Here is a 27,892-nt window from a genome sequence, read left to right on the forward strand (position 1 = left end):
GGGGGAGAGGAGAAGAGAGGGTGAGGAGGGTAACAGCTTCTTTCTGCTCCTCTTAGGCTCCCTGCTCATTTGGAACTGGGCTGGGATCTGGCACCATGGGCTTTTGTTCACACCGACCCGTGGATTCTTCCTCTTTTTAAAAAATTTTTTTTTATAACCCTCTCCCGGCTCGCTGAGCCCAGTCATCGCAGCGACAATCCCCGGCTGAGAGCCATGCAGCAGGGCTCCTTTCCAAACCCCAAAATCATGACCCCCCCCCCCCCCCAAAGTATGGTGACCAGGTGTGACGTGCCATTGCCCTTTGACAGGGGCTCCCTTCTCCCTTCTCAAAGACCTTTGCAGCATTCCCAGCGCCGGTCAGATGGAGGAGTGGAAGAACCGTGACCCAGGAACGAAGCCCAGGTTTCTCTGCCCGGCGCTGCCACTAAGTCACCAGGTTGATCCCAATTTATTGCGCTCACTTAATAGTCGCTCTATGGACTACTCATTTATTCACACAGGTCTACTCTAATTAAGCTCAGAACGAAATACTAAACTGTCACAAGCCAAGTATGCTAATTAAGTACTCTTTTCTCCAATAATTAAAGAAAAACACCTGATTTCATCTAACACTAGAAAAGCATAAAGAAAGGATTCCAATGTTACACAAGGCCTATCATAATACTGCTATCTTGCAGTTCTTTACATACTTTGACATAGGTGGGCTAAAATAATATGGTAAGGTGGGAAGTTACTTTACCGCAATCATAGAGCTTCACAGATCTTTTCATGTCACAGCCGAGGTAAAAAAACAACTGAAACTGTTCAACACCTGCTATTAGGCACAATATACTTTCCCTGCTGCCTCAGCTAATTATCAGCATCAGTCACAAGTAGGGATGTGAATCGGGCTTCGGACGATTGAAAATATCGTCGATATTTTCAAAATAGTCAGAAATCGGGGGCTCCCCCAAAACGATAGGAAAACCCCACGATATTGTTTGTGGGGGTTCTCATCGTTTTGGGGGAGGGCGGGAAAAACGGCACACAAAAATAACCCCTAAACCCACCCCGACCCTTTAAAACTAATCCCTAAGCTTCCCCCACCCTCCCGACCCCCCCAAAAACATTTTACAGGTACCTGATGGTTCAGTGGGGGTCCCGGGAGCGATTTCCCGCTCTCGGGCTGTCGGCTGCCACTAATCAAAATGGCGCCGATGGCCCTTACCATGTGACAGGGTATCCGTGCCATTGGCTGGCCCCTGTCGCATTGTAGGAGCACTGGATAGCTTACTCCAGTGCTCTCTCCATGTATCCAGGGTATCCGTGCCATCCGGCCAATGGCACGGATACCCTGTCACATGGTAAGGGCAAAGGCCATCGGCGCCATTTTTATTAGTGGCAGCCAACGGCCTGAGAGCGGGAGATCGCTCCCGGGACCCCCACTGGACCACCAGGTACCTGTAAAATGTTTTTGAGGGGGTCAGGAGGGTGGGGGAAGCTAAGGGATTAGTTTTAAAGGGTCGGGTGGGTTTTTTGTTTAACGGCTCCGGCGCAGCCGATAAAACAAAACCGCGATCGGGCCGAACGAAAAAAAAACCACGATGTGAATCGGAACCGGAATCGGAACCGATTCCAGTTCCGATTCACATCTCTAGTCACAAGTAGGAAACTGCATCACCAGGAACTGATAGAGGTCTACAAAATCATGAAAGGACTTGAACAGGTAAATGTGAATCGGTTACTTACTCTTTCAGATAAAAAAAGACAAGGAAGCATTCCATGAAGTTAGCAAGTAATACATTTAAAACCTGAGAAAATTATTTTTCATTCAAAGCACACTTAAGCTCTGGAATTCATTGTCAGAGGATGTGGTTAAGGCAATGAGTGTAGCTGGGTTTAAAAAAGATTTGGATAAGTTCCTAGAGGAGAAGTCCATAAACTGCTATTAATCAATTGGGAACAGCCACTGCTTGTTGCCAGCATTAGAAGCATGGGATCTATTTAATGTTTGGGTACTTGCAGGTACTTGTGATTTGGAGAGGCCATTGTAGGAAACAGGATATTGGGTTTGAAGGACCCTTGGTCTGACCCAGTATGGCATATCTTATGTTCTTATGTAAAATTATCATTTTAAGGGTTTGATTTACAAAGACTTCTTTTCCCTTTTTATATCTATGAGGAAAAATGCTTTGTACTCAGGCTCTAAGTGTTCTAGAAACTTCAGATTTTGTTATCCCACTCTCAAGAAAACATTCATTTCTTTTGGTTACTGATGCCCATTTTGCTTCTAGATCCCATGCTAGATGAGGAGAAAAAGCAGCTATGCGGGTATTTTGCACTGCAAGCAATGCGACAAGACTGAGGAAAATTACCCAAGAGGAGACCAGAGACAAAACAGAGTACTAGTAGCATTTTTTTCTTTTTAGAGCTTCATGGAATAGCAGCAACTAGGCCACATTGTACCAAACATATAATAAAAAATATTTTAATCAGCAGACATAAAAGGTAAGAGAGACACTGATTTCACCTAAATATAAAATCAACTGCTATTTCTAAAATGTTTTCAATTATGGCGAATTCAAATTATGAAAACCAGTCAGATTTTAGAAAGCTAAAAGGTCCGGTTGTCTGGTGGCAGGAAAAAATCCTGGGTGAGAGATTGCCTGGCATTCCAGATGGGTTTACAGAAAGGTTTGACATTCAACATTATAGATAGGTAAATCACAAGAAAGGATAAAAATGGAAGAGATAACAAGAAGCACAATATTCTGAGCTCCAGATTGCAGAGCCAGGAGACAGCTGTGATAGTATTCAAACTTTGGTCCAATTGCTTCAGAGGGCTGCAGGGCTTTACAACTGCTAGCCCAAGTCAATGTCTTTCAAGTTGCTCACACTATAATTAATAACTCAAGAATTGATTGTTTAAATTCTGCATTTAAATAGCTGTCTTACTGTTTTTGAATGTGTATAACAAGACTGACATAGAATTCAAAGCTATTATGAAGACAATGTTGATCTTACACTAGAGTGATGTCAGGCTCCCTTCCAACAACAGGCATCAAGGGAAATACTGCCAACAGGAAACACAAAAGAGCCCAGCTTAGCCTTGTTATCTACAAAAAGAGGAAAGAAATGTGTTATGAGAGGTTACATGTAATCAGAACTAACTGGGGTAGAGAGCTTTCAGAACCCATTTATATAGAGTGGGTAGAAAGCAGGAGTCATTCTGCATTTGTTTGTCTAACATATATGTCTGCAATAATTCAAACTGAAAGACAGCTCCATGAATAAGTCCCAAATGGTTTGAAAGAGAGGTGGGTGCTGAAAAAAACTAGCAAAAGAGCCAAGCTAACGAGTCAGACTTTGCTCTATGAAGCCATATTACCAAGGGTTTATGCTTTGTACTGATCCAGTCCTTTCCCTCTCTACAGTACAAAATGGGATGTTTCGATATGCATCAGTAATGAATCAATGCATTTCAGGATCTACATACATTTTCACCTTAATCCACAGACACTTTCATTATTTTTGCAATTAAATATTTATTCATCAATTTTCAAATACAACAAATATGAAAAGTCAACATATACAGAAGATGTTGCTGGCAAAATAAAGTATAGCCTAGAATATTATTTCAATCCATCTTCATGTCATAGTAACCCCCCCACAACATCCGTATCTAAAAACCCCTAGGGTCCATATTCAAAAGCAATTTAGATGGATAACGTATGGCTTACCCAGCTATATTCAGCCTTTATCCAGCTAAATTCTAGCTGGCTAATAAGTTAGGAGGGTGGTCCTGGACCATAACTAGGAGGAGTTGAGCTATCCGTTTAAGTTAACTGGCTAACTCCAATATTCAGAGTTCTCCGGATGATGTAGCTGGCTAAGTCTGGTCGAGACAAACAGCTGTCCTCAACTTAGCCAGCTATAGTTAGCTGCCTAACTAATTAAAATAGCCGGCTATATCCAATAGTGTGCCTATACTGTTGAATATGCCTCCAGAGTTAGCTGGATAAGTTTATCCGGCTAACTTTGTTATCCGGACTATGTCTGAATGTAGAACTCCCCTTACCAAATCCCCCTCCCCCCATTTCTAATCCCCTACCCTCTCATTAAGCCCTTAACAAAGGGCTCCCAGAATTTTTGGAAAGCTATAATTTTGTCTCATTGGAGAGCAGTTAGTTTTTCCATCTCATATACATTCCATAAATGTTTATACAAGGCAATATCGGTTGGGACCAACAAACTGAACTTTAGTGTGCCACCTTACCTCCCACTGTGCTGCTATTTTGCATCTAACTGCTAAAAGAATATGGGCTATCAATCTGGCAACTTTGGAATGTCATGCAGAGCAACATTAAGCAAATATATCTCAGGTCTCAGTTCAACCTTTAATAGAAGTAATGTCAAAAATAAGCTTCCCAAAATGGAGCAAGAGCTGTATACCCCTACCAAATGTGAGCCACTGGATATACCAACCTACTTGGCTGGAAAGGTATATCCGGCTAACTTTAGACCTGCCCTAAAATCACGGCCAGAGTTAGCTGGTTAGGTTAACCAGTTAACTCCGCTCCTTCTGGAAACCCTTATTGCTTGCCTCTGGAATGCCCCTGACTAATCGGCTATATTCTAGCTGGATAACTTGTGAAAGAGTTTTAAAATCGCGATTTGGCCATAACTGAAAAGTTATCCCTCTAAATGGCTTTTAAATATCTACCCCAAAGAGATTAAATTCCCTACTGGTAGAAAAAGCTGCACTATATTGGATGTATGCAAGAGGAGAGAAGGTCTCCCATGAAACCATCTTTAAACAATCTTCCAAATCTGGATAGTTAGCCTGGTATAAGGATTCTCAATGTTATGGAATTTTCTAAATAAAATGGAGTCCCAAGGAAGATGACCAATAGGAGACTGCACCAAATAATATTGCTCAATATGTACCCAATGCTTATGAGGGTCATTCATCAAAATACGTTAGTGCCTTAATGCTCGTCATAACGCCATAACGCATGCGATAAATAAAACATCGCGAGATGTGTATACAAAATTTGAAAATGCAGCCAAAAGGGAGGAGTTTGGGCAGAGTTTATGAAAATGAGGGATGCTCCATGTTGTGTGCGATAGCATAACATACGTTATAACGCTGGAAATAACTACACCTTTTTTCCTGGCGTTAGACTCTGCATTATGCCCAAACCTGGATTTGTGATAAAACTCGCAAATCCCTTTTCGGGCAGACAGAGAGAGAGAGAGAGCCTCTGTGGAGGGCCACTAATTTATAAAGAGGGGCAAACTACAGCTTGGGATGAGGTTTGAGTGGTGAGTTAGGTTTTAGGGGGCAGTATAACATGTACAGTCATACATACACTGTTACCTTCAATGAAGATTTAATATGATTTGGAGGGATGGAAGGTGAAAGAAGAGTAGATTTGTATCATGTTCTCTCTACCTAGTTTGATGCACTATCTACCTAGCTGCAATCAAGCTAGGTAGAGAGAACATGGTACAAATCTACTCTTCTTTCACCTTCCATCCCTCCAAATCACATTAAATCTTCACTGAAGGTAACTGTGCTATTCGTAAGTATGATTGTGCATGTTATACTGCTCCCTAAGTCTTAACTCACCCCACAAACCTCACCCCAAGCTACTAGTGCCCTCTCTTTCAGTGGTATAAAAAGTAACCTTTTTGAAGAGCCTCTCTTTCTCTTTCTCTCTCCCTCCCTCCAGGAGTAGCCCAAAAAGCAATAAAAGCCTGTCTGGGCACTTTGCAGCTTGTGATGTGAAAATATTGTGTGTGCGATTCGGTATTTGGAAAATTACCCTAACCATGCCCCTTTTTCTATCGCAGGCACTATTCTAGCAAAATTTATAGGAAAATGATGTATCTAGGTCTATGCTTGCTAGACATCCTCCAATCAACAGAGCCCTCAACTGAGATGCCTTGCAGTCATTTTCAGGTCTGATTATAGGTCAGTTCTTGCGATCTTCAGAGGTCACTGTTGCCATATAAAATTCAATAATTTCTTTTTAATACCATTCAACATTTCTTTCAAAATTTCAATGGATAATGTTTGAAAATAGTAAAGCAGGCTGGGAAGCACATGCATTTTTAACACCACTGTTCTCCCTGACCATGACAAAGTTGTGCCTGCCCATATTTGTAAATCTCTCACAACTTTATTAATCAAAGTACTATAGTTCAGAAGCCTCAGCTTTTTCCTGTCACTCACAATTCAAACTCCCAAATATTTTAAAGAATCTTTGGCCCACTAAAAGGGGAAGTGTGTTTTTTTGTATCTACTTACATTCCTAGCTAAGCTGATATTTAACACTTCAGATTTCGACATATATGATTTTAAATCCTTAGATCCTCTCATACCAAGTCATCGCTTCCGTTATGTTAGGTATTGATAGCAGAGGTTTCCCAAAAGTGAATATGACATCATCAGCAAAGAACATAATTTTATGCTCTTCATCCCCAATAATGATCCCCACAATATATGGAGAACTTTCTATGTGTTTTGCAAATGACTCCATCACCAAAGCAAATAATAATGGCGACCGAGGGCACCTCTGCTGAGTCCCTGTCCAACTCAAACACCCCAGAGTAGCTACCAGTCAATTTAATCCGCGCTTCCAGTGATTCAGATAATTTGTGCAGCCAGATAAGAAAGTTCCCTTCAAAGCTCATTTTAACTAATACCTTAAACATAAAAGGCCAATGGACCCTGTCAAATGCTTTTTCTGCATCTATAGACAGAAACAGAGCAGACAACTTATAGGAAAATTAGTTCTTACCTGTTAATTTTTGTTCCTGTAGTACCACGGATCAGTCCAGACCGTGGGTTGAGCCTCCTTTCCAGCAGGTGGAGACAGACTAAAACTGAAAGGGTGTCGTATATGAGGACAGAGCCTATCCTGTAACCCTTCAGAATAACCATTGTCAAAGCAGAAAACAACAAAACCAGAATAGGATCAAGCAAGTAACCAGAAAGCTCAATTAAGCAACTGTAGAACAATGTAAGAAAACATGGTATGACTATACGCTCTTGCATATACTTGGTACTTGGATAACCAAAGCTTCCGGTATAACTGCTCAGTATTCTTGCAAAGAAGTGAGTATCATAATCTGCGAATCTGCAGAAAAGACAGAAAAGAAAGACAAACAAGGAAGGGCGTCTGGACTGATCTGTGATACTACAGGAACGAAAATTAACAGGTAAGAACTAATTTTCCTTTCCCTGTACGTACCTGGATCAGTCCAGACCGTGGGATGTACCAAAGCTTCCCTATCCTGGGTGGGACAGAGACAGTCCAGCTCGAAGCACTTGCCGCCCAAAAGAACCAAAAACCGGCGCTTGCACATCTACACGGTAGTGTTGAGCAAAAGTATGCAGGGATGACCAAGTGGCGGCCCTGCAAATCTCTTGCGGAGAAACAGATTGGCTTTCCGCCCAGGAAGTAGCCTGAGAATGTAGCCTTCCGGAATGGCCCGTCCTTGGCAGAGATAAGCCAAGGAAAAGGCTTCTTTCAATCATCATGCAATAGTGGTCTTAGAAGCTGGCTTGCCTCGATTGGGACCACTCCAGAGGACAAAAGAGATGGTCCGAGACCCGAAAGTCATTGGTAACCTGAAGATACCGGAGTAAAACACGTTTGACATCCAGTTTACGAAGGTCGCCTCCAGCAGTACCCGCAATTTCCTCCGGAGAAAATGCTGGAAGCTCTACTGACTGGTTGACATGGAAGGCGGACACCACTTTCGGAAGAAAAGAGGGCACCGTTTTGAGAGAGACACCGGAGTCGGAAAATCGCAAAAAGGGTTCCCGACAGGACAACACTTGAATCTCAGAGACCCACCAAGCGGAGGCGATCGAAACAAGGAAAATTGTCTTGAGCGTAAGGTCCTTTACCGTTGCCCGACGGAGGGGTTCGAACGGAACAGAACAGAGGGCCCGGAGGACCAGATTGAGACTCCACGAAGGACAAGTATTGCGAGCGGGCGGCCGCATGTGTTTTACTTCCCTCAAAAACCGAACCACGTCTGAGTGAGCCGCTAAAGGATTGCCCTCGACCCGTCCAAGAAGAGAGCCGAGAGTGGAGACTTGCACACGGAGGGAACTGAAGGAGAGGCCCTTGGATAGACCCTTTTGCAGAAAAGAAAGAACTAACGAGACCAGGGCAGAGTGCGCCGAGACACCTGACTCCTCACAAACAGTATCAAAGACCTTCCAGACGCGCATGTAGGCTAGTGAAGTCAACTGCTTCCGAGCTCGAAGCAAAGTAGAGATGACCTCTTCCTTGTAGCCCTTACGTCTCAGACGCCGCTGTTCAAAAGCCAGGCCGCTAGACAAAAGCGATCGGCCTGGTCGAAAAATACAGGCCCCCTGCCGCAGGAGACGAGGAAGATGGCCTAGCCGCAGAAGTCCGTCTGTCACCAGTTTGACAAAATCTGCGAGGCCATTCAGGTGCTACCAGAACCACTGGCCCCCGGTGGAGTTCTATTCTCCTGAGAACTTTTCCCACTAGGGGCCACAGAGGAAACATGTACAGAAGAACGTCTGTGGGCCAAGGAAGAGCCAGAGCATCCTCTCCCTCCGAGCCGTGGTCCCTCCAGCGGCTGAAGAACCGATTGGCCTTGGCATTGCACATGGTCGCCATTAAGTCCAGGTGGGGAGGACCCGACCTGCTGACGATCAGATCCATGGCTGTTTCCGAGAGTTCCCACTCTCCCGGATCGAGCGATTGTCGACTGAGAAAATCCGCCTGAACATTCTCCTTGCCCGCAATGTGGGAGGCCGCCAGGCACTCCAGGTGTCGTTCTGCCCAGGCGAAGAGGTGGCTGGTTTTCAGGGCCACCAAGCGGCTGCGGGTGCCCCCCTGATGATTGATGTAAGACACGGTGGTGGAGTTGTCGGACAGCACTCTCACCGCTTTGCAGCGTACAAGGGGCCGGAACTCCTGCAGGGAGCGAAAGCCACCACTGCAAGTTGGCGACGGTAGAGGCCGAAAGGGGGAAGACTACGTGAAACTGTTCCGACACCGGCTGCCAAAGGGATAGCAAAGCTTTCTGTAACAGTCGCATATGAGCAAAAGCCCAGGGAACTAGGTTGATGGTGGAAGCCACGGACCCCAGGACCTGCAAGTAGTCCCAGGCCATTGGCAAAGGCAACAAGAGCAGATTCCGAATCTGGCTGATCAACTTGAGGGCCCATGCACGAGGCAAGAAGACCTTGCCCACTCAAGTGTCGAATCGGGCTCCCAGGAACTCTAACTCATGGGAGGGCTGAAGGTTGCTCTTGGGAAAATTCACTATCCACCCGACAGACGCGAGGAGGGCTAATACCCGATCTAGCGCCTGTTTGCAGAGAGCCTCTGACTTGGCCCGCACAAGCCAATCGTCCAGATAGGGGTGAACTCGAACGCCTTCCTGACGAAGGGCTGCCGCCACTGCCACAACCACCATGATCTTGGTGAAGGTGCAAGGCGCGGTCGCAAGGCCAAACGGTAGGGCCCGAAACTGGAAATCCCAGTTGAGGACAATTTTCTCAGTGGAAGGGAGTGGACAGTGGAGTGCCTCAGGGATCTGTATTGGGACCCTTACTTTTCAATATATTTATAAATGATCTGGAAAGAAATACGACGAGTGAGATAATCAAATTTGCAGATGATACAAAATTGTTCAGAGTAGTTAAATCACAAGCAGATTGTGATAAATTGCAGGAAGACCGTGTGAGACTGGAAAATTGGGCATCCAAATGGCAGATGAAATTTAATATGGATAAGTGCAAGGTGATGCATATGGGGAAAAATAACCCATGCTATAATTACACAATGTTAGGTTCCATATTAGGTGCTACAACCCAAGAAAGAGATCTAGGTGTCATAGTGGATAGCACATTGAAATCGTCGGTTCAGTGTGCTGTGGCAGTCAAAAAAGCAAACAGAATGTTGGGAATTATTAGAAAGGGAATGGTGAATAAAACTGAAAATGTCATAATGCCTCTGTATCGCTCCATGGTGAGACCGTACCTTGAATACTGTGTACAATTCTGGTCGCCACATCTCATGAGGAAAGACTAAAGAGGTTAGGTCTTTTCAGCTTGGAAAAGAGACGACTGAGGGGGGATATAATAGAGATGTTTAAAATCATAAGAGGTCTAGAACGGGTAGATGTGAATCGGTTATTTACTCTTTCGGATAGTAGAAAGACTAGGGGGCACTCCATGAAGTTAGCATGAGGCACATTTAAAACTAATCGGAGAAAGTTCTTTTTTACTCAACGCACAATTAAACTCTGGAATTTGTTGCCAGAGGATGTGGTTAGTGCAGTTAGTATAGCTGTGTTTAAAAAAGGATTGGATAAGTTCTTGGAGGAGAAGTCCATTACCTGCTATTAAATTCACTTAGAGAATAGCCACTGCCATTAGCAATGGTAACATGGAATAGACTTAGTTTTGGGGTACTTGGCAGGTTCTTATGGCCTGGATTGGCCACTGTTGGAAACAGGTTGCTGGGCTTGATGGATCCTTGGTCTGACCCAGTATGGCATTTTCTTATGTTCTTAGGATGTGGAAACGAAGATACTTCTGGTAAGCGCGGTGAATCGGGATATGGAAGTACGCCTCTGTCAAATCAAGCGAGGCGAGGAACTCTCCGGGGCAAACCGCCGCGATGACCGCTCGCAAGGTTTCCATGCGAAAACGTGGGATCTTGAGAGCGCGGTTGACCCATTTGAGGTCTAGGATCGGCCGAAAAGCCCCGTCCTTCTTGGGAACCACAAAGTAAATGGAATACTGGCCTGCGCCAAGCTCCTTTTCTGAGACCAGGACAACTGCGCCCAGACTCAGAAGTCTGGCGAGGGTTTGCTCTACCGCTTCCTGTTTGGAGCACCCGCATGGGGAGAATAGAAAAAGATCCGGTAGGTCGCGAACAAGTTCGAAGGCGTACCCTTCTATTACAATGTCAAGGACCCACTGATCCGACGTGATTTTGATCCATTCCTTGAAAAAAAGGGAGAGGCGGCCGCCCAGAAAAGGGACTGAGGAATGGGCCGACTGAACTTCATTGAGTGGCAGGCTTAGGAGTGGAGCGCGTGGGCTGGCTCTCGCGAAAGGGCCGACGCCCACGAAAGGGCTGCGACCAAGACTGAGACCGGGAAGAATAACCTCTTGAGGGGCCACCCTGTCCACGTGGGGTATACCGTCTCTGTCCCCGGAAACAAGGACGGGAGGGAGTAAAGAAGCATGATTGTCTTGGACGATCCTCCAGGAGCTTATGGACCTTATTGTCCCCCAAGGAATCCATAAGCTTCTCAAGGTCCTCTCCAAACAGCAACTTACCTTTGAAGGGCAGCGAGCCCAGCCGTGCTTTGGAGGACGGGTCAGCCGACCAATTGTGCAGCCAGAGGAGTCGCCTAGCGGACACCGCCGAGGTCATCGCTTTCGCCTGGACGCGGAGGAGGTCATAGAGCGCATCAGCCCCATAGGCGATGATGGCTTCCAACCGTTCGGCCTGCTCCGCCTCTGCTGACGGGAGGTCCTGGGTGCCGAGTAACTGTTGAGTCCACCTGAGACCTGTCCGCAACATGAGACTGCTGCAGGCAGTCGCGCAGACCACTAGGGCCAGGACTTAAAAAATGCGTTTTATATGTGCCTCAAGCTTGCGGTCCTGCCCATCTTTCAGGGCCATCGATCCCTCCACAGGGATAGTGGTGTGCTTGGTGACCGTGGAGACGGAGGAGTCCACGGAGGGATTTCTCAACATTTCCAAACATTCCTCCGGGAGGGGGTAGAGCTTTTCCATAGCACGCCCCACCCGGAGTCCTGCTTCAGGAGCTTCCCATTCCCGCAGGGGCAATAGCTTGTGCATAGGATGAAATGGAAAAGCGCTTGCCAGAGCCCTGAGTCCCGCCAGGACCGGGTCCATATTTTTGGGTAAGGAGGTCATAAGGGTATCCACGTGGGGCCCCTCCAACCTCAATTCCTGGAGGGGGATGGGGGGATGGGGGGCTCCAACTCCTCCCTTTGGAACATACGGAGGACCCTGGGATTGTCCCCTTCCAGAGGTGGGAGGGTAGCAGCAGATCAGAAAGAGGGTCAGGATCCGGAAGCACTGGGTCCACCGGGGGGTAAAGGGGGGAGCACACCCAGGACTACCCACACCCGAAGAAATCCCGGAGGCTCCGCAGCCAGGCAAACAGTCAACGGCATGGAGTGAGGAATTTTTACCGGGGGGGTCAAGGAGGGGCTTCCCCCTCCTCCTGCAGGCTAGCTAAGTAGGATTTGTGCAGGAAGAGGACAAAATCCAGAGAAAAACGGGTCCTGGATTTCCCGGGGGGGGGGCAAGGGGGGGGTCAGGGACCACGTCCTGGGAGGCCTCGGGGCTTAAATCAGTGGGTAAATAAAAAAAATTCGGCTCCCCAGCCCCAGGCAGCTCCGAGACAGGAGCTGCCGAAAAATCCAAGATGGCCACCGTTCCCGGGCTTTGCCGACCCGGGAACGGCCTGGCCATGCACTGGGGATGCGATCCCCGGGCTAAATTTGCCTGTCCTGCTGAGGAGGGGCCTTCCCCACCCGGCAGGAAGGCAGAGCAGAGTCCCTTGTGCGAAAATCGCGATGATGGCTGCCCACAGGCAAGGCAGGCTGCCAGCCGCGGCATGAGAAAAGCCGCTCTGAAGAGAAAAAAAAAGTTAAAAATAGAAATGATTTGGCAGCCCGCCGGCAGGAGTGAAGCAGGGGAGAAAAACCTGCTGACTCCTGCCTGTCTGGCTGCCGGATCGAGCCCCCTGAGAACCAAATGAAGGAAAAGGAAAAAAATATTTAGTCAGTGCTATACAAAGTTAAATAAATAACTTGTAAACTTTAAAATTCTTTTTTTTTTTCATACTGAGCACAGCACTGGTGTGCTAAAACCCCCTCGGCAGTCCAGAGGAGGGGGAGACGAGAACTGGACCAACAGCCTCGGTCCCCACACCTGGAACCACTCATGGACTTAGGCTATGCTCCGCACAAGGGGTGAAGCCCCCCTGAGTCCGGCAAGAGCCAGGAGACGGTACTGTCTCCTGCACAGAAAAAAAGATTAACTAAACCTTTTTTTTTTTTTTTTTTTTTTTTTTAAAGAAAAAGCCAATCCAACAACAAAGAAGTAGGGGCGGCAGATGGTGTCAAGGGCCTGGAGAATGCTGGAGCTAATGATATGGGGCAGCGTGGCGGACGCCGCTCTTTAGCCCGCTGTTGAAGCCTGTCAATCCGGCCCGCCATGTTGATAAGGTCATCTGGGATGTCTCTGGCGGCCAATTCATCTTTGATACGACCCGCCAGACCCTCTAGGAAGACTCCCCGCAAGCAGTCATCGCGCCAACCCACCTCCATGGTGAGGGTGCGAAATTTGATGGCGTAGTCTGCCAGGGGTCGAGATCCTTGCCTTAATTGTAGCAGCTCTGACGTGGCCATGGACAGACGTGCGGGTTCGTTGAAGACTTGTCGGAAGTTAAGGACAAATTGCTGGAGATCGTGCAGTAAGGGATCCTGGCGTTCCCACATCGGCGAAGCCCAATCTAAGGTCTTTCCATCAAGCAGTGAGAAGATGTAGGCTACTTTCATTGAGTCTGATGTTAATTGGGCTGGAAGCAAGGAGAACCGGACGTAACATTGGTTTAAGAACCCTCGGCACGTCTTGGCGTCGCCTGCATACCGCGTCGGAGCCGGGAGCTGAGTCGGTGCCACTATATTCATGGTAGGAGCTGGGGGTGGCACTGGAGGCGGTTCCGGTGGGGCTGCATCCAGCCGGTTGGCCAAACGCTCGACGGTGGGGGCCAGGAAGTCGAGGCAGTATTGCTGCTGCTGCAGACGTTGAGCCATCCCGGGGATGGCTTGCAAGCCAGGCATGTCCGCCGGGTCCATGGCCTTGCAAGCTGTTGCGGTAGCGAGTGGAGGTGGACCCTTGGGCCGGCCTGATGGAACTAGGGGTTCCATCGTGGACAGGCCAGGAGGCGGAACCAAGCTGAAGCACCGAAGACCACTTCACCCTGGAAGTCCTAGATCCCCCCCAGGAGGAGCCCGTAGGGATCTGGACCGCTGGGACTTAGGGGATCACAGCAGCTGGGAGGAAGAAGCGAAGGTTTCACCCTGGAAGTCCTAGATCCCCCCAGGAGGAGCCCGTAGGGATCTGGACCGCTGGGACTTAGGAGACAACGTGAGACGAGACGAGAAGAGAGTCCGATGGTCGAGGCAGGTGGCAGGCAAGGCAGGTCGGAAGCGAACCGGAGTCAAGAACCAGGAAGTCACAGAAGCAAGGATCAGCCGGAGCTGGAGCTGAGGCAGGAACGCGGGGAGGATCCGAGGTCAAGGCAGGGACAGCAGGGTCAGCAGGAACAGCGAGATCAGTAGGAACAGCGGCAACTAGATACTCCTAAGAGGAACCTCATTGCAAGGCATCATTTAGGAGTCAGACACCAACTTAAGTACTGTGCCGGCGTCTGACGTCATCCAGGGTGCTGGACCTTTAAATGCTCTGCGCGTGCGTAGCAGCGTGGGGGTGGAGCCAGCATCGGGCCTTGGCGGCGTCTCCCTCGTGGAGACACCGCGGCCATGTGGCCTAGCAGGCCTGAAGCCCGGCGATCCTGGCCGCGGACCGGAGCGGGGGTAAGCGGGCCCAGACCCGATCGCGAGGGAGGCGATCGGGACCGCAACAGGACACCCTTTCAGTTTTAGTCTGTCTCCACCTGCTGGAAAGGAGGCTCAACCCACGGTCTGGACTGATCCGGGTATGTACAGGGAACCCTTTATGCTATCCAAATCAAATTCAAAACTCTTCTCTCTTCTAATATCCAAAGACACTTTCTATGGTGTTTCAATATGTAGGGCTGGGAAGAGACTAGGATCGCTACTGTTTTACAAATTATTTGTGGGATATAATAGGGCACAACTTATGATTCACTATAATGAATGGATATGTTCCACTGGTGTATAAACCAATCCATAAAGCAGAATTGTCTGTTATAAGTGATAGGAAATTTTGTCCCACTGTAGCACCTGTGAGTCTTTCAGATGGTTTGAAAATACTTTTCCTCTCAGTGAATGTAAAGGACCTGGTGACCTGCAACTATATTACTCCTTAAGCACTCAAAAATACTATAAAAGATGCAGAAAAACTGCTTATCTCCATCATGGCATAAAGATAAGCAGAACAATTTTTGAAGAGGAAGCAGAATTATATAACAACTTTCTTCTGTGCCAACCACTAGCTGGGATGGAGCTGTGGTTTGGTGTTTGGACCTATGAGTCAGAGGACCTCCTGAAACTCAAATGCTGGTCAGACTGACCTTTTGTGTGCCACCATACCTTTCTGTGCTTTAATGTACCCAGTGCTAATTGTATAAAACTACTATCTACCATAATCCAACCTTATGATTAAATGAAAATAATCACAACTATGCTTTTCAGAAATTAGAAAAGAACTCATTTACTGATTTTAATCATGATTTATGTTACCTACTAAGCCTAACAACATGTTATGCTTTACACCCCTTTGTTAACCCCCATTATCCCTATAACCTTAGTTTGTAAACTGTTATGATGGCGTTATTTTAACATTGCCGAATGACGGTATATAAAATTCTTTAAATAAAATAAAATAAATAAATCTCTACTTACTACTCCCTTCTGGAAATGGTCATACAGATCAGTTATCAAAATAATGGCCAAGATAGAGGTGAATGTAGGCATAGTTCTGAATCCTACAATTGTACAGCATGCTAGGTTTCTGACTGGCTGATGGGCGATACATTAAAACAAACTATTATCATAAATTAATTACCAATTATCTCTTGGAAAACAAAAATGCCCTACCTTAGCTTGAGTCCAACGGTGTATCAGTGGCCAACCAGCAAATGCAATCAAACCAATGGTAAGCATAGAGCGGTAGAAAAAGCTGAGCACCTAGACAAATATTCCAGCAAGAAAGGATGGAGGAAAGAAAAGAGGTCAGTAAAACTACTGAGGAAAACAAAAAGTACAATATGTTTTTTTTTTTTCTTTTATGCTACTTACTAGTGTTTCAATTCCCAGAGCAAATAAAAGGAAGAATCCAACAGTCTGACCCAGGGGACAGGCTAACAGGAATGTAACAAGGTTCTGAATTGTCTTGAATCTGTTTAAGAAATTGTACAGACATATTATCATCTTAGCTTAAAATAGCAAAACTAAAAGAGAATGCATTGAATTTTGCCTATGTGGGTATCTTGCAGGCTTTTCCAATCTGTATTGCTGAAAAATATCCACCAAAAAGTTAAAAATTATTATTTTATCTTATTTGCAGATACTGGAGGTTCTCCAAATGTTACACAGTCTGGTTGAGAATAACTCGGAATTTTTTTTCAACACCCAGTTTTTGTGTTTTGTTTATCTGTGGGTGTTTGCATGTAGTGGTAGGAGGATGCTGGATTTCTTTCTCATTTTTACTGTTCTGTACTGGATCCATGCTAGATTTCATGGTTCTGCCCTTTATCTGTTCAGACAAGATGTTAATTTTAAATAGCAGAAATGGGAACTGCTTGTAAACATGCCCTTTTGTTTCAATCCTATATCTCCCCCCCCCCTCTCCTTTTTCAAGCGAGTGCATTTGGGGATAATTTTATAAAAGCCCAACTAAATTAGGCAGCAAATACTTGCATAAGTTACACCAGTTTTCAAAGCAGACATATAGAGCTGAGAAGAAACATTTTCTTAACGTAGAGCACTTCTCTGCATTCTACACCTTTGATCTTTATTTTGCACACCACCTCTCCTATCATATCATTCTCAAACAGGGTGGGGCTCAGAGAATTTGAGAAGCTGCGTTCTTGATAAGATCCCACAGTCATCCTTTGGCTCTGACCTTATTCAGCAAATTACCTATCTGATGGAATCAAAGTGGCATCTTTTCTATATCATGTATACTACATTTATACAGGAGGGAAATGTGGCCAACTATACTATCCACATAGGATAGGGGACAGCTGTATATATTTACAACTGAGCTGTACGAATGCACTTTCACCATATTCTCCAACTTAATGAAAGACATCAGCACAAAGTCAGATCACACCCCCTACCCCCTGTATTTAGCGAGGCCTTTTTTTACAAACATATTATAGTGAAAAACAAACAGAACCTCACTTGTATAATTCAAATTTTTATGAATGTGCAGATACTTTTTAAGAGGCAGGATAAAAAGATTTCAGAAAAAAGGGTGAAAACAAGTGATTTCCAGTACATTGTTTGAATTATACAAGGGGGAGGGGGTGTCTTTTTTTGACTTTGGTTCATTCCACTGCTTCTTTTTCTTGTTGGACTTAGAAATGTATTATTTTTATTTCTTATTATTTATTTCGTTATTTTATATACTGTCACAAGGGATTACAACATAACATACATATTATGGCTTGACTTATACAATGACTTAATGTAATCACATTACATACATCGACAATGTAATCAGTTGATATATAGTTCTATGGGGTGTTCTAGTGTTTTAACTAAGGTGCTGGAATAAGAGGGTAGTGGCCTATAGCATATGTTTCAGATTTTATATTTTGGCATCGTTGGGGTGTGATGGGCAATTTAGTTCTATTGTTAATGCCTTTGACATTAATGGTGCTTGATCTGAGCACAGGTAGTTTGAAGTTGTCCTTATTGGTGTTTGCTCTGATCTCAGGTAAGCTTCAAGGTAGGCTATAGGTATTTTTAAATAACCATGTTTTCAGTACACTTTTGCTTTTCTTTCTTTCCGGGGTCAGTCATAGTGTCTCGGGTAGTGAGCTCCATAGTATTGGGCCAGCAATGGAGAACATATGGTCTCTTATTTTTGTTAGATGAGTATTCTCTGTCAGTTCTGTCAAATGGACAATTCCCCTTTAAAATACTGTGCATGGTCACTCTTGAGGATCTCCTGTATTTTCCATCATTGTTTGACAGATCACCACTGCAGCTGCAGGAAGTAACCGCGCCATTGTTTGGCTGAGGGGGATCCCAAGGCTGCCCCTTTACTTGCAGCTGGTGTAGCAGGATCACAACAGGGGCCAGGATAAGCTACTGTGACAAGTCTTCTTGTCCCATAAGTACCTCTTGCTTTGTTATTTTTGAGCTAATGCTACACATATTGTAAGCAGTAGCTTTAATCTATAGTTGATGTGCATTATATGTTCATGTTTCCATTCATAGTTTATGGTCAAGTTAATATTTGTGATATTTATAATAAAATTTTAATTAACCTATGTGTTGACATGCTTTTCTTTGTTTTGCTTTCAGAATAACCCTGCTTTTACAGGGTTTTATTGTTTTTGGCAATAGGGTCCACGAAGGTACCTGATGGCAAGGGCAGTTCTGGCACATCCTGCGTAACTGGTTTTAGGTAAGTATTTTCCCTTTTCCAAATATTTGCATGCACTGTGTGCCCTGTCTGAAAGTAAGAATGCTCATGCTGTTTGGCTATAGCACATGCTGGTGTGATAGCATGGATGCTGTGTCTGTTTCCTGCATGTAAGCAAATGATTCATCGCACGGTCCCCACTGTTTACCCATTGCTGTTTTGTCCTTGATACATACATGCTGTGGCAGGTGGTGGTTAGTTATTGTATAGTTGCTATGCATTCTTGTGGGAGAAAGTGAGAGATGTCTTTCAGTTGTTCAATGTCGTGCTTGCTATCATGTTCATCAAGTTACTATCTTTCCTTTGGCTACTTGCAACACAGCTGGATATAAGTAGTTACATTATAGATAAATATTGGCTTTCTGCTAGCCTTCTGTGAATCTTTGCTGTCTTACTGTTTCCTTGCTCAGCTAGTCTACTAATCTGTTTACTTTTTCTCCTTATCTGAAAACATGGTGCTGCTAGATGATAACTGTAGGTAGACAGAAGAAAACAAGAACTACAGACCCTACCTATGTTCACTTTTTTTGCAGATTACATTAATATATAACATTCCTGCAGTGCTGAGATTTACTGAAAGTTTTCAGCGTTGTGCTATACATGCTACTAAGAGTATGAGGTTTTACAATGAATGGGAAAGCTGTGAGGGATTTATGTACATTAAAGCCAGGGTGCTAGAATTGGTAGTTTGATATGAAACCCCTCTCCAGGTTATTAGGCCGGTTGATGAAAGTGGATCACTGTAGGGAAAAAATATGATATTTCACTGATAAAGCAAAGTTGCTTACCTGAAACAGGTGTTCTCCGAGGACAGCAGGATGTTAGTCCTCACACTTGGGTGACATCATCAGATGGAGCCCTGATGCTGAAAACTTATGTCAAAGTTTCTAGAACTTAGACTAGGCACACTGGGCATGACCAGTATGCCCTAAACCACGCATCCACGCGGGGTCCCTCTTCAGTTTTGTAATATAGAATTACGATTAAAATAAAAAATAGGAGAAACCCAACTCTGTGGGATGGCGAGTGGGTTTCATGAGGACTTACATCCTGCTGTCCTCTAAGAACACCTGTTACAGGTAAGTAATTCTGCTTTCTCAGAGGACACATGGTGAAACCCTAGCTACAGGCTGCTCCCCAACACAAAAGGGGACCAACAGACTTTTAACCAGGTGCCAATGGGCACAACATCATCGGTGCTGTTGATATCAGAGGGTGAGACAGCATGAATCCAAGCAATGGGCCCTAGGTTGGATTCTACATCTCAAACATGTTCTGAAAGACAGACTGCCAAATCTACTGTTGTGTCGGCCATCCCTATCCAGACAGTAATGTGATGAGAATATGTGGAAAGAACTCTACCTTGCAGCCTTGCAGATCTCCTAGGGTAGTTGCATCCGTGGTTAGCACAATTTAAGTGAGGAGACTCCAAAAGGAAATCCCCTGTTCCAGATTGGAAAGTACCTGCTACCAGGTCAAAGAGTCCCTGAGAGATAGGGTGACTTGGATGCAATCCTGAAGGCTCTGAGTGGTCTTGTGCTACTGTGATCTCAGGGTCCACTGGGCTCTGTGCATGTATAAACGTGCCAAGGGAGAGACATGGACAGTTGCAGTCATATGGCCCAACAGCCTGTCAAAATTCTGCCGCAATGGTCGCCAAGGCAACGGCCCTCTGGCGAGGCAGAAATTCTAGGGAGGAGGAATAGCCTAGTGGTTAGAGCAGTGGACTATGAACCAGGAGACCAGGGTTTGAGTCCTGCTATCACTCCTTGTGACCTTGGGCAAGTCACTTTACCCTCCATTGTCTCAGGTACAAAAAGCTTAGATTGTAAGCCCTCTGGGGATAGAGAGATACCTACAGTACCTGAATGTAAACCGATGTGATATCTCAATTGAGATCAAATGTTGGTATATACAAAAAATAAATAAATAAATAATAAATTCCTTGGCCTGATTTGTGTCTCCTATGAAGTCCAATTGAGATGACAGGCTGAGATGGGACTTTGGATAGTTGAGAATGAACCCTAGTGACTCCAACACTCAAATGGTCAAGCGCATAGACCTGACAACTCCAGCCTGAGACATGCTCTTGACCAGCCAATCATCTAGGTATGCGAAATCAAGCTCTCCCAGTCTGTTCTGCCACTATGGCCAGACATTTTGTGAAGATTCAAGGGGTGGACGCGAGCCCAAATGGCAACAGCTGGTGCTGGAAATGCTGATTTCCCACCACAAAGTGACTGGGGAAGATCTCGATATGGGTATATGTGTCCTTTAGGTCAAGGGAGCATAGCCAGTCCACTTTTTGCAAAAGAGGGATCAAGGTGCCCAGGGAAACCATCTTGAACTTTTCTTTTTTTTAGAAAATTGTTCAATGCTCTCAGGTCTAGAATGGGACAGAATCATCCTGTTTTCTTTGGAATCAGGAAGTACCTGGAGTAAAATCCCCATCCTTTTTGCCCTGGAGGAAAGGGCTCAACTGCTCTGGCCATTAAAATGGAGGAGAGCTCCATTAGAAGTACCCCCAGATGCACTACCAGCCCCCAATACGGGAATGGAGGGCAACTTGGTGGAACACCCAATAGATTCAATAAGTATGCCTGACGGTCCGAGATTACATTGGGCCACTGGTTCGTAAAGAACCATAGCCTGCCCCCGACTGGAGGGTCCACTGCACCAGGTACAGGCGACTGGCTTATGCTCTCTGCGGCCCAGTCAAAACCCCATCCCTGGACTGAGGAGCTGGCTGGGGCTTGGGAGTTCCCTGCTGCCTGGGTCGGCTGCAGGAGCCCTGATGGTGTTGATGGGAGCAGGGAGGTGGAGTATAGTACTTCCTTTGGTGAAAGAAAGACTTCCTTGGCCCTGGTCTCGAAAGCCTTCTGGATGAAAAGGATGGATCCGGAGTACTGGCAGAGAGTTGCTGGAGGTCCCAGAGTTGGGCCAGAGCATCCCTCACCCTATCTCTGAAGAGATTCTCTCCAGTACACGGCACATCAGTGAATCATTCCTGTACCTCTGATCGGAGATCCGAGGCCCGCAGCCATGCCATTCTGCAGGTGCCGATTTCTGCTGCAGACTCTTGATGCTGTCTCAAACATCATAGGTCTCACGGCCCTCATGTTTCCTGTACTCCAGACACTTGTGCACCAGCGACATGAGGGTGCTCAGCCACCTCCTGCACCTGCTTCCAGATGTCCCACGAGTACTGGTCATGTAGAGCTGGTAGACAGCAATGCAAGGAATAAGCATGGTCCTTTGGAACACCTTCCTCCCAAGAATGTCCATTGCTCTGTGGTTCTTCCCTGGAGCACTGAGGAATGGGTCCAAGAGTGCTTGGCCCTCTTGAGGGTGAATTTGACCACCACAGACTGGTGTGGCAGCTGATGCTTATTGAATCCGGCAGCCTTCTGGATGAGGTAGACCCCATCCGCCTTCTTATTAACAGGAGACACTGTGAGGGGATGTTCCCATATCCTCAGTAGCAACTCCTTAAGGATCTCATGTACTGGGACGACCACAATCTCCTTAGGAGGCTTCACAAACTTAGAGGATCTCAAGCATTTTGTGCCTGGCATCCTTCTCAGTCAAAAGTTGAAATGGGATGGTCTTCCGCCAACGTTCTCACATTCCCTGTGAAGGTCAAGTCCTCAGGGGGGGGGACTTCCTTTGCTCATCTGGATGAGAAGGATCTGGTGGGAGACAATCAGAGTCAATAGAGGAAGACTCTGTTCGATCATTCCCCCAGAGGTCATAGGGACCCTCATCCTCACTGTATGCCACAGGGGATAGGGCCCTAGATGCTCGTCCTTCATCCAGAGATGCACCAATATAACTGGATGGGGGGCTACAGGCCTCGGAGGAACTGTCAACGACCACCGTATTGGTAGGGGGAGGCCTCATTTTCCCCCTTGGTCGGTAATGCACCGATGAGCACATTGAGCTGCTCCAGCAGCAGTAGGATGATGCGCAGCATCGGCTCTGGTGCTTTTGATGCCACAAGATCATTAGACACTATCACCCCAAGGTCTCTCTCCTGCTCCGTGCACATCAGCCTTTCTCCCCCCATCGAATACAGTTCATTCGGATTTCCACGCCCCATATGCATGACTCTGCCCTTCTTGGCATTGAATCTCAGCTGCCATATCTTCGACCACTCTTCCAGCTTCCTTAAATCCCATCTCATTCTCTCCAATCCTTCCGGCGTGTCCACTCTGTTGCAGATCTTAGTGTCATCAGCAAAAAGACAAACCTTACCTTCTATCCCGTCCGCAATGTCGCTCACAAAGATATCTCACTCACACATGCTTGCACACATGCTTGCTCATTCACTCACTCTCCCCCCTCCCCCGAACTAGCGGAAGCAGCAGCCTCCTCCACTTCTAACCCTAAAGGCAACCTACTTCATTTTCAGCCCTCGCGGAGCAAGAGTCCCATCGACTGCGGGGGTTGACGACGTTCTTCATTTTTCTCCGAGTCGCGCGACTCATTCTTCAGACTGCGCCTCTCTTCTTTTCTTCGGGCCGACACAGCCCGCAGTAGCAGGGTCATTTCTTCCCATGCACGCACTTGCTGCTCACCACTTCCTCTTCCGGGCCGTGGGGGTGGGGGGAGCATGCCAGTGCCACTGACGCCAGCTCTCCTGCCGCGTTCTGCCCGGGCTTTCAGAATTTTAAGCACGGGTGGAGGACCTATCTTGCAAGGGTATGGGGAGCAGCTGGGTCAGCAGGGGACAGGGAAGTGTGGCGACACACCAGTTGAGAACCACTGGGTTAGAATATGGCAAAGCAGCTTTAAAAAGGGAAATTCTGCAAACCAAGGAAAGAAAACCACACTTTCCCTTTAAAAGCAGCTTTTGTTTAGATAATATTTAATAACAGAAAAGGCTTTTTAAAGATTTTTGGATGTTAAATGACACGGTATAAGAAGCTGATTTATTGCAAGTTCTCCTATTTTTCAGCTACTGTAACACTTTTTTTTTAATGTGTCAAAATTACTCCTACAGGAAATATGAGCAGCATGGCTACTATTTTGACCTTAAATTATGCCAGCACTGAGCAGAAGTAAATAAATTATTCTTGGGGTGGCCAGAGGTAAATAAAAAGCTTGTACATATTTGGGTAAATGGATGGTTGTGAGCATTATTGTAGGTATGCTTGAAGGAACTAATAGAGTCTCATCTATGGTAATTCTTCCTTCCTGTGAGCTCCAGATGTCATCATCGCAGACGATGTCAAATATTTTTTTACTATCTTCCAAATATCAGCATTTTTGACTATTGCTTTTGGAGATGATTCCTCTATATATCCTGCAGAAGCTAAAAAGAATTTGAGTTAACCAAGCCTTGCATGCATTCTATCCATCTCTGTGAATATTTACAAGGCAAAAATGTGTATAGCACCTTCAAGAAAGGTAGACCATGGCCCTGTCTTAGATTTAAGTTAAAAACAACTGAAAAATGATAACTGCTATGAATAAATTCTCTAAATACCAAAACTACTGTATTTAAAGTAATCTTCACTAAAACTTAAGACTCTGGGAACTAAAAAAATTTACAGATTCTCTAATAGACCAGGCAATATATAATAAATAAAACGCATGCCTCCGTATTTGCAAAAAGATCATGCATAAATACAATATTTCTCCTTTGGTGCTTGGGATGATGGTAGCCTAAAAGACATCACATAAGAAAACTCCTGCAAAAGTTCCCTTTTAAGCAAAAATACCTGACATATAGTAAAAACAGTCATTTTACAGCAAATTTAGAGAATTCAATGTCACATGAATTACTGATTTTGTATCTCATTAAAAGCTGTTGCAAATATTAAAATAAATGTTATTTATGATTGTTTAAGCTGACAAACACAACCAAACAATAACTTATCCTTATTACAGGTTTAAAAAAAAATCAATACTTCTAAGTGTACTTCACTGAAAAGAACTTTTATCATCACTGCAGGTGTTTCACCTTAACTGCAGGTCTTTTCGAGGCCTGAAATGTGAATATATAGTTTGGCTTTGTTTCTAAAATGTTGTCCTTTTTAGTTTTGGTCACTCATTCCTCAGTACACAATACACCATGTCTCATTTAATTACTACTAATGGCTTGGCCTCTGTGCTTGAAAAACTGGCAGGGTTCAAATATACCCATGTAGGATGTCTAGCTTTACCCCCACCAGAAAGGGTGTTTTTGTGAGGGATTAACTTGCATAACACTTAGAACTCTAATTGAACCTAGGCTTCTTGTTCCAGAGATGGCTCAGCATGTCTTTTTGGTAGGTGACTTATGGGTCAAGGTGTTTTTAAAGTTCATCATAACTGCAGTTTTTGTTAAGCTGTGCGTAGAAGCAAAGTACCTTTTTTGCAGGAAACAAAACCTTGCTTTTCTGCCTCTAATCTTCTATTTCCTTCTAATCTGAACCCTTTGCCACCTCTGTCCTCAGAAATTTTCATTAGCGCCTTTCCTTGAGAATTTGAACATATTTGAAGATATCAACAGCAGCCTCATGATGTTCTTCCTGATTCTAGGAAGCCATCATCTCTTTGACCACTCAAAAAAAACACATATGCATTATTTCGCTCTTGCAAGCCAGTATGAACTTTCTTTGCCCTTTTAGTACATGCTATGAAGGAGAAGCAAGAAAGGAGGAAACTATACAGAAAGAGGACAGATCCTAGACACCATTGACTATGCTTCAACAAAAATAATTCTGATTACTTCTCTGCCATTGGTCGAAGGAGATAATATAGTCTGTTTCTTCCTGCTCCTTTCATAGGATATGATGAAATCCTGTCATATTTCTTCTTTGGCAAAACTGTACTATGCCTGGAGTTTTTCATGGGGTTGGGGGAGGGGGGAATTAAGCAATGGTGGTGGTGGTGTGGGCAATACATTTCATCGCATCATGTTTTCCACAATCCAGAGAGTCAAGAAAGTGGAGCTGCATGTCTGAAAAAAAAATGATCAGACCACTTTCACAGATGATAGCAGTGGGTCATTTGAAGGACATTTCAATGATGATGATCCAGACTTTTTTTTTTTCAGGAGGTGATGACCATTCTGAGCCTGAAGTTCACATTTCCCATGAAAGTTCATCCAGTAGTCAAAGGGAGGAGTTAATGGTGCCAGCAGCCAAAATGCCAAGTCTTCCAGTGAATACAGGGAAGAGAAGCATCCCATGGCTGGCAGACCTGGGTCTTCACAGATCAAAACACCACAGCCATTTCCTCCTGAGAACGTCCTGGATGCTGCTGTCTTGAGAGGCAAAACTGGCAGGTTGTGGCACAAAGTTTCACAGTAGGTATGTAGCAAAATGTCAGCCAAAGACATGATGAATGAAAGAGACTGGCTACAACAAGCAAGCCAGAGGGTCAATTATTTCAGAAACTTTTGCCCTATTAATATCTGACAATATTTTGTCAATAATTGGGTCAGAAATAAACAAAGAGGCAGAACGGAGTGGAACAAAATTCATCCTGATAATATAAAAACATGGAAGCATACTGAATTGAAGTCATATATAGACCTCCTCATTTTAAATGGCTTGTTCCATGGAGGCCACAAAACCAAGCAAGAGTGGTTCTCTCTACTCATAGAACGTCCTTGTTTTTGTGCCACAGTGAGTCTGGAAAGATTCTAATAAATAGCAAAGCGCATGCATTTTTATAATAAAGTTATGCAAGAGGAAAGGAGAGCTGCCTTACATGATTTGTGGATACTGTTTGTGGAGGACGTTTGAAAATATGTGCTAGGGATACACTGTGGAAAGCTGATAGCACAGCTTTAGACAGTAAATGCCCAGCAAACCCTCAAAATATGACATCAGGATTTAGTGGTGCTCAGAGATGGCTCAGAGAAGGGATATTTACTTGGGCAAACAAGCTGGAGAAGAACAGCAGTTAGGTAGCCATGTTGTATAAAAAACTGTTCAGCCCCGGTGCAAATCAGGAAGGAATATTGTGGATGATAAATGTTTCTTCAGCACAGATGTGGCAGAAACATTGCTAAGTTAAAACCTTAACTACCTGGGCACCATCAGGAGAAACAAGGCTAACATTTAAAATGAAATACAGCCTGATCCCAAAAGAGAAAAAATTATCATCCATCTTTTAATGGGGATCTCATCTCAATTTCATATGTGCCCAGGATACCTAAAAGCAGTAATGTTTCTATAATTAATATACTTCGACAAAAATTGTTGGAGAGGAAAGATAATAACTTAATATGGACAATAACAAACAGGTGGCCAATGACAATGTTTTTCAATTTGATTGATGTTGGTGCAAATATCAGCTTTATTTGGATGTGAAATCAACCTGCTTGGAACAGAGGACTACCTCAAGAAAGACAGTGCCTGTTCCTTGATCAGCTGGGATAGCCATTGATCTGACCAGGCCGATCAGAACTCCATTCATAAGAATGAGTACCACCATGCCTGGGAAGCACAGAGATATGCTTTTGAGATGTCTAAATAGATTTCTATACCTCACAATTACAATCTTGTTTTAACCATCCTGGGAATTGATCATAATAATTAGAAGCCTTGTGTATCCCTCTGAGACATTAATGGCAGGTTCTAAGTATTGATTGTGAACAATTGCAAACATTTCACTCTGAGAAGGTGGACAAGTTTTAAGATTCTTCTTCCAATATGGTTGCGCTTATAGCTATCCCATCTCAAGACCGTGTCCTGATACTTTGGGAACATTTCTAAAGTATTGTTTCCACTGAAATAGAAGGGGTTTTGACAAAGCTTACGTTGTCTTTTTGTTCTCTTGATGCGTGCCCATTTTAGTTTTGTGCAGCTTTTGTAGTAAGCACAGTTCAGAAACATTATTTGTCTTTTTAGCTGACTATATGCTGCGCTACCTTGATAAAGGGGGTCAGTAATCATGTTTTCCCTAGATATTTTGGCTGCATTTGACACTATCCTGCTAGATAAGTTGTTTTCATTTGGGATGGCAGAAAGTGTGGTGAGATGGTTTCGATCATACTTGTCAGACCATCACCAGTAGTTCGGATAGGACAACAATATTTTATCTAGAAACTGGTTTCTTCAGGAGTCCCACAAGGCGCTGCTCTATCCTTAGTTTTGCTCAACGTTATCTTCCACCTTTATGTACCACTCTCTCCACCTATAAACTTAAATTTTAAAGTATATGCCAAGAATATAGTTACTTTTTCCTGTCAGAAACAATTTATCCTTGACTACTGAGTCTATTTTAAATTGTCTGACTGCTGTCATTTCCTGGTTATGACAAAACAATTTGTTTTTATATCTTGCTAGAACAGAAGCAATGTGGGTTAGTCAGATACCAATAACTGAAGAACTGACCAATCTGGCAGTTGATTGTCCTTCACTTCTATTTGTTGACACCATTCAAAACTTAACAATATTATTTGATTCTCAAATATACTTCACGCCACAGTTAAATGCTTTCATAAAATCAGCATTTTTTTAAACTTACGATAAGAACACTGTGCTACATTCTACCTA

The 27,892-nt window shown here is 44.8% G+C and overlaps 1 protein-coding gene across 1 annotated transcript in view; it reads right to left on the minus strand.

Annotated features, from left to right (window-relative positions):
* Positions 1–27,892, minus strand: part of PIGN (phosphatidylinositol glycan anchor biosynthesis class N) — a 535,187-nt gene that overhangs the window by 169,289 nt on the left and 338,006 nt on the right. The window contains 3 exon segments of the mRNA XM_029590493.1: positions 3,004–3,095; positions 15,839–15,928; positions 16,040–16,139. Coding sequence (XP_029446353.1) covers positions 3,004–3,095; positions 15,839–15,928; positions 16,040–16,139 — 282 coding nt within the window.

The sequence above is a fragment of the Rhinatrema bivittatum genome, chromosome 2 (assembly GCF_901001135.1).
Source record: "Rhinatrema bivittatum chromosome 2, aRhiBiv1.1, whole genome shotgun sequence".
Classification (NCBI taxonomy): domain Eukaryota; kingdom Metazoa; phylum Chordata; class Amphibia; order Gymnophiona; family Rhinatrematidae; genus Rhinatrema; species Rhinatrema bivittatum.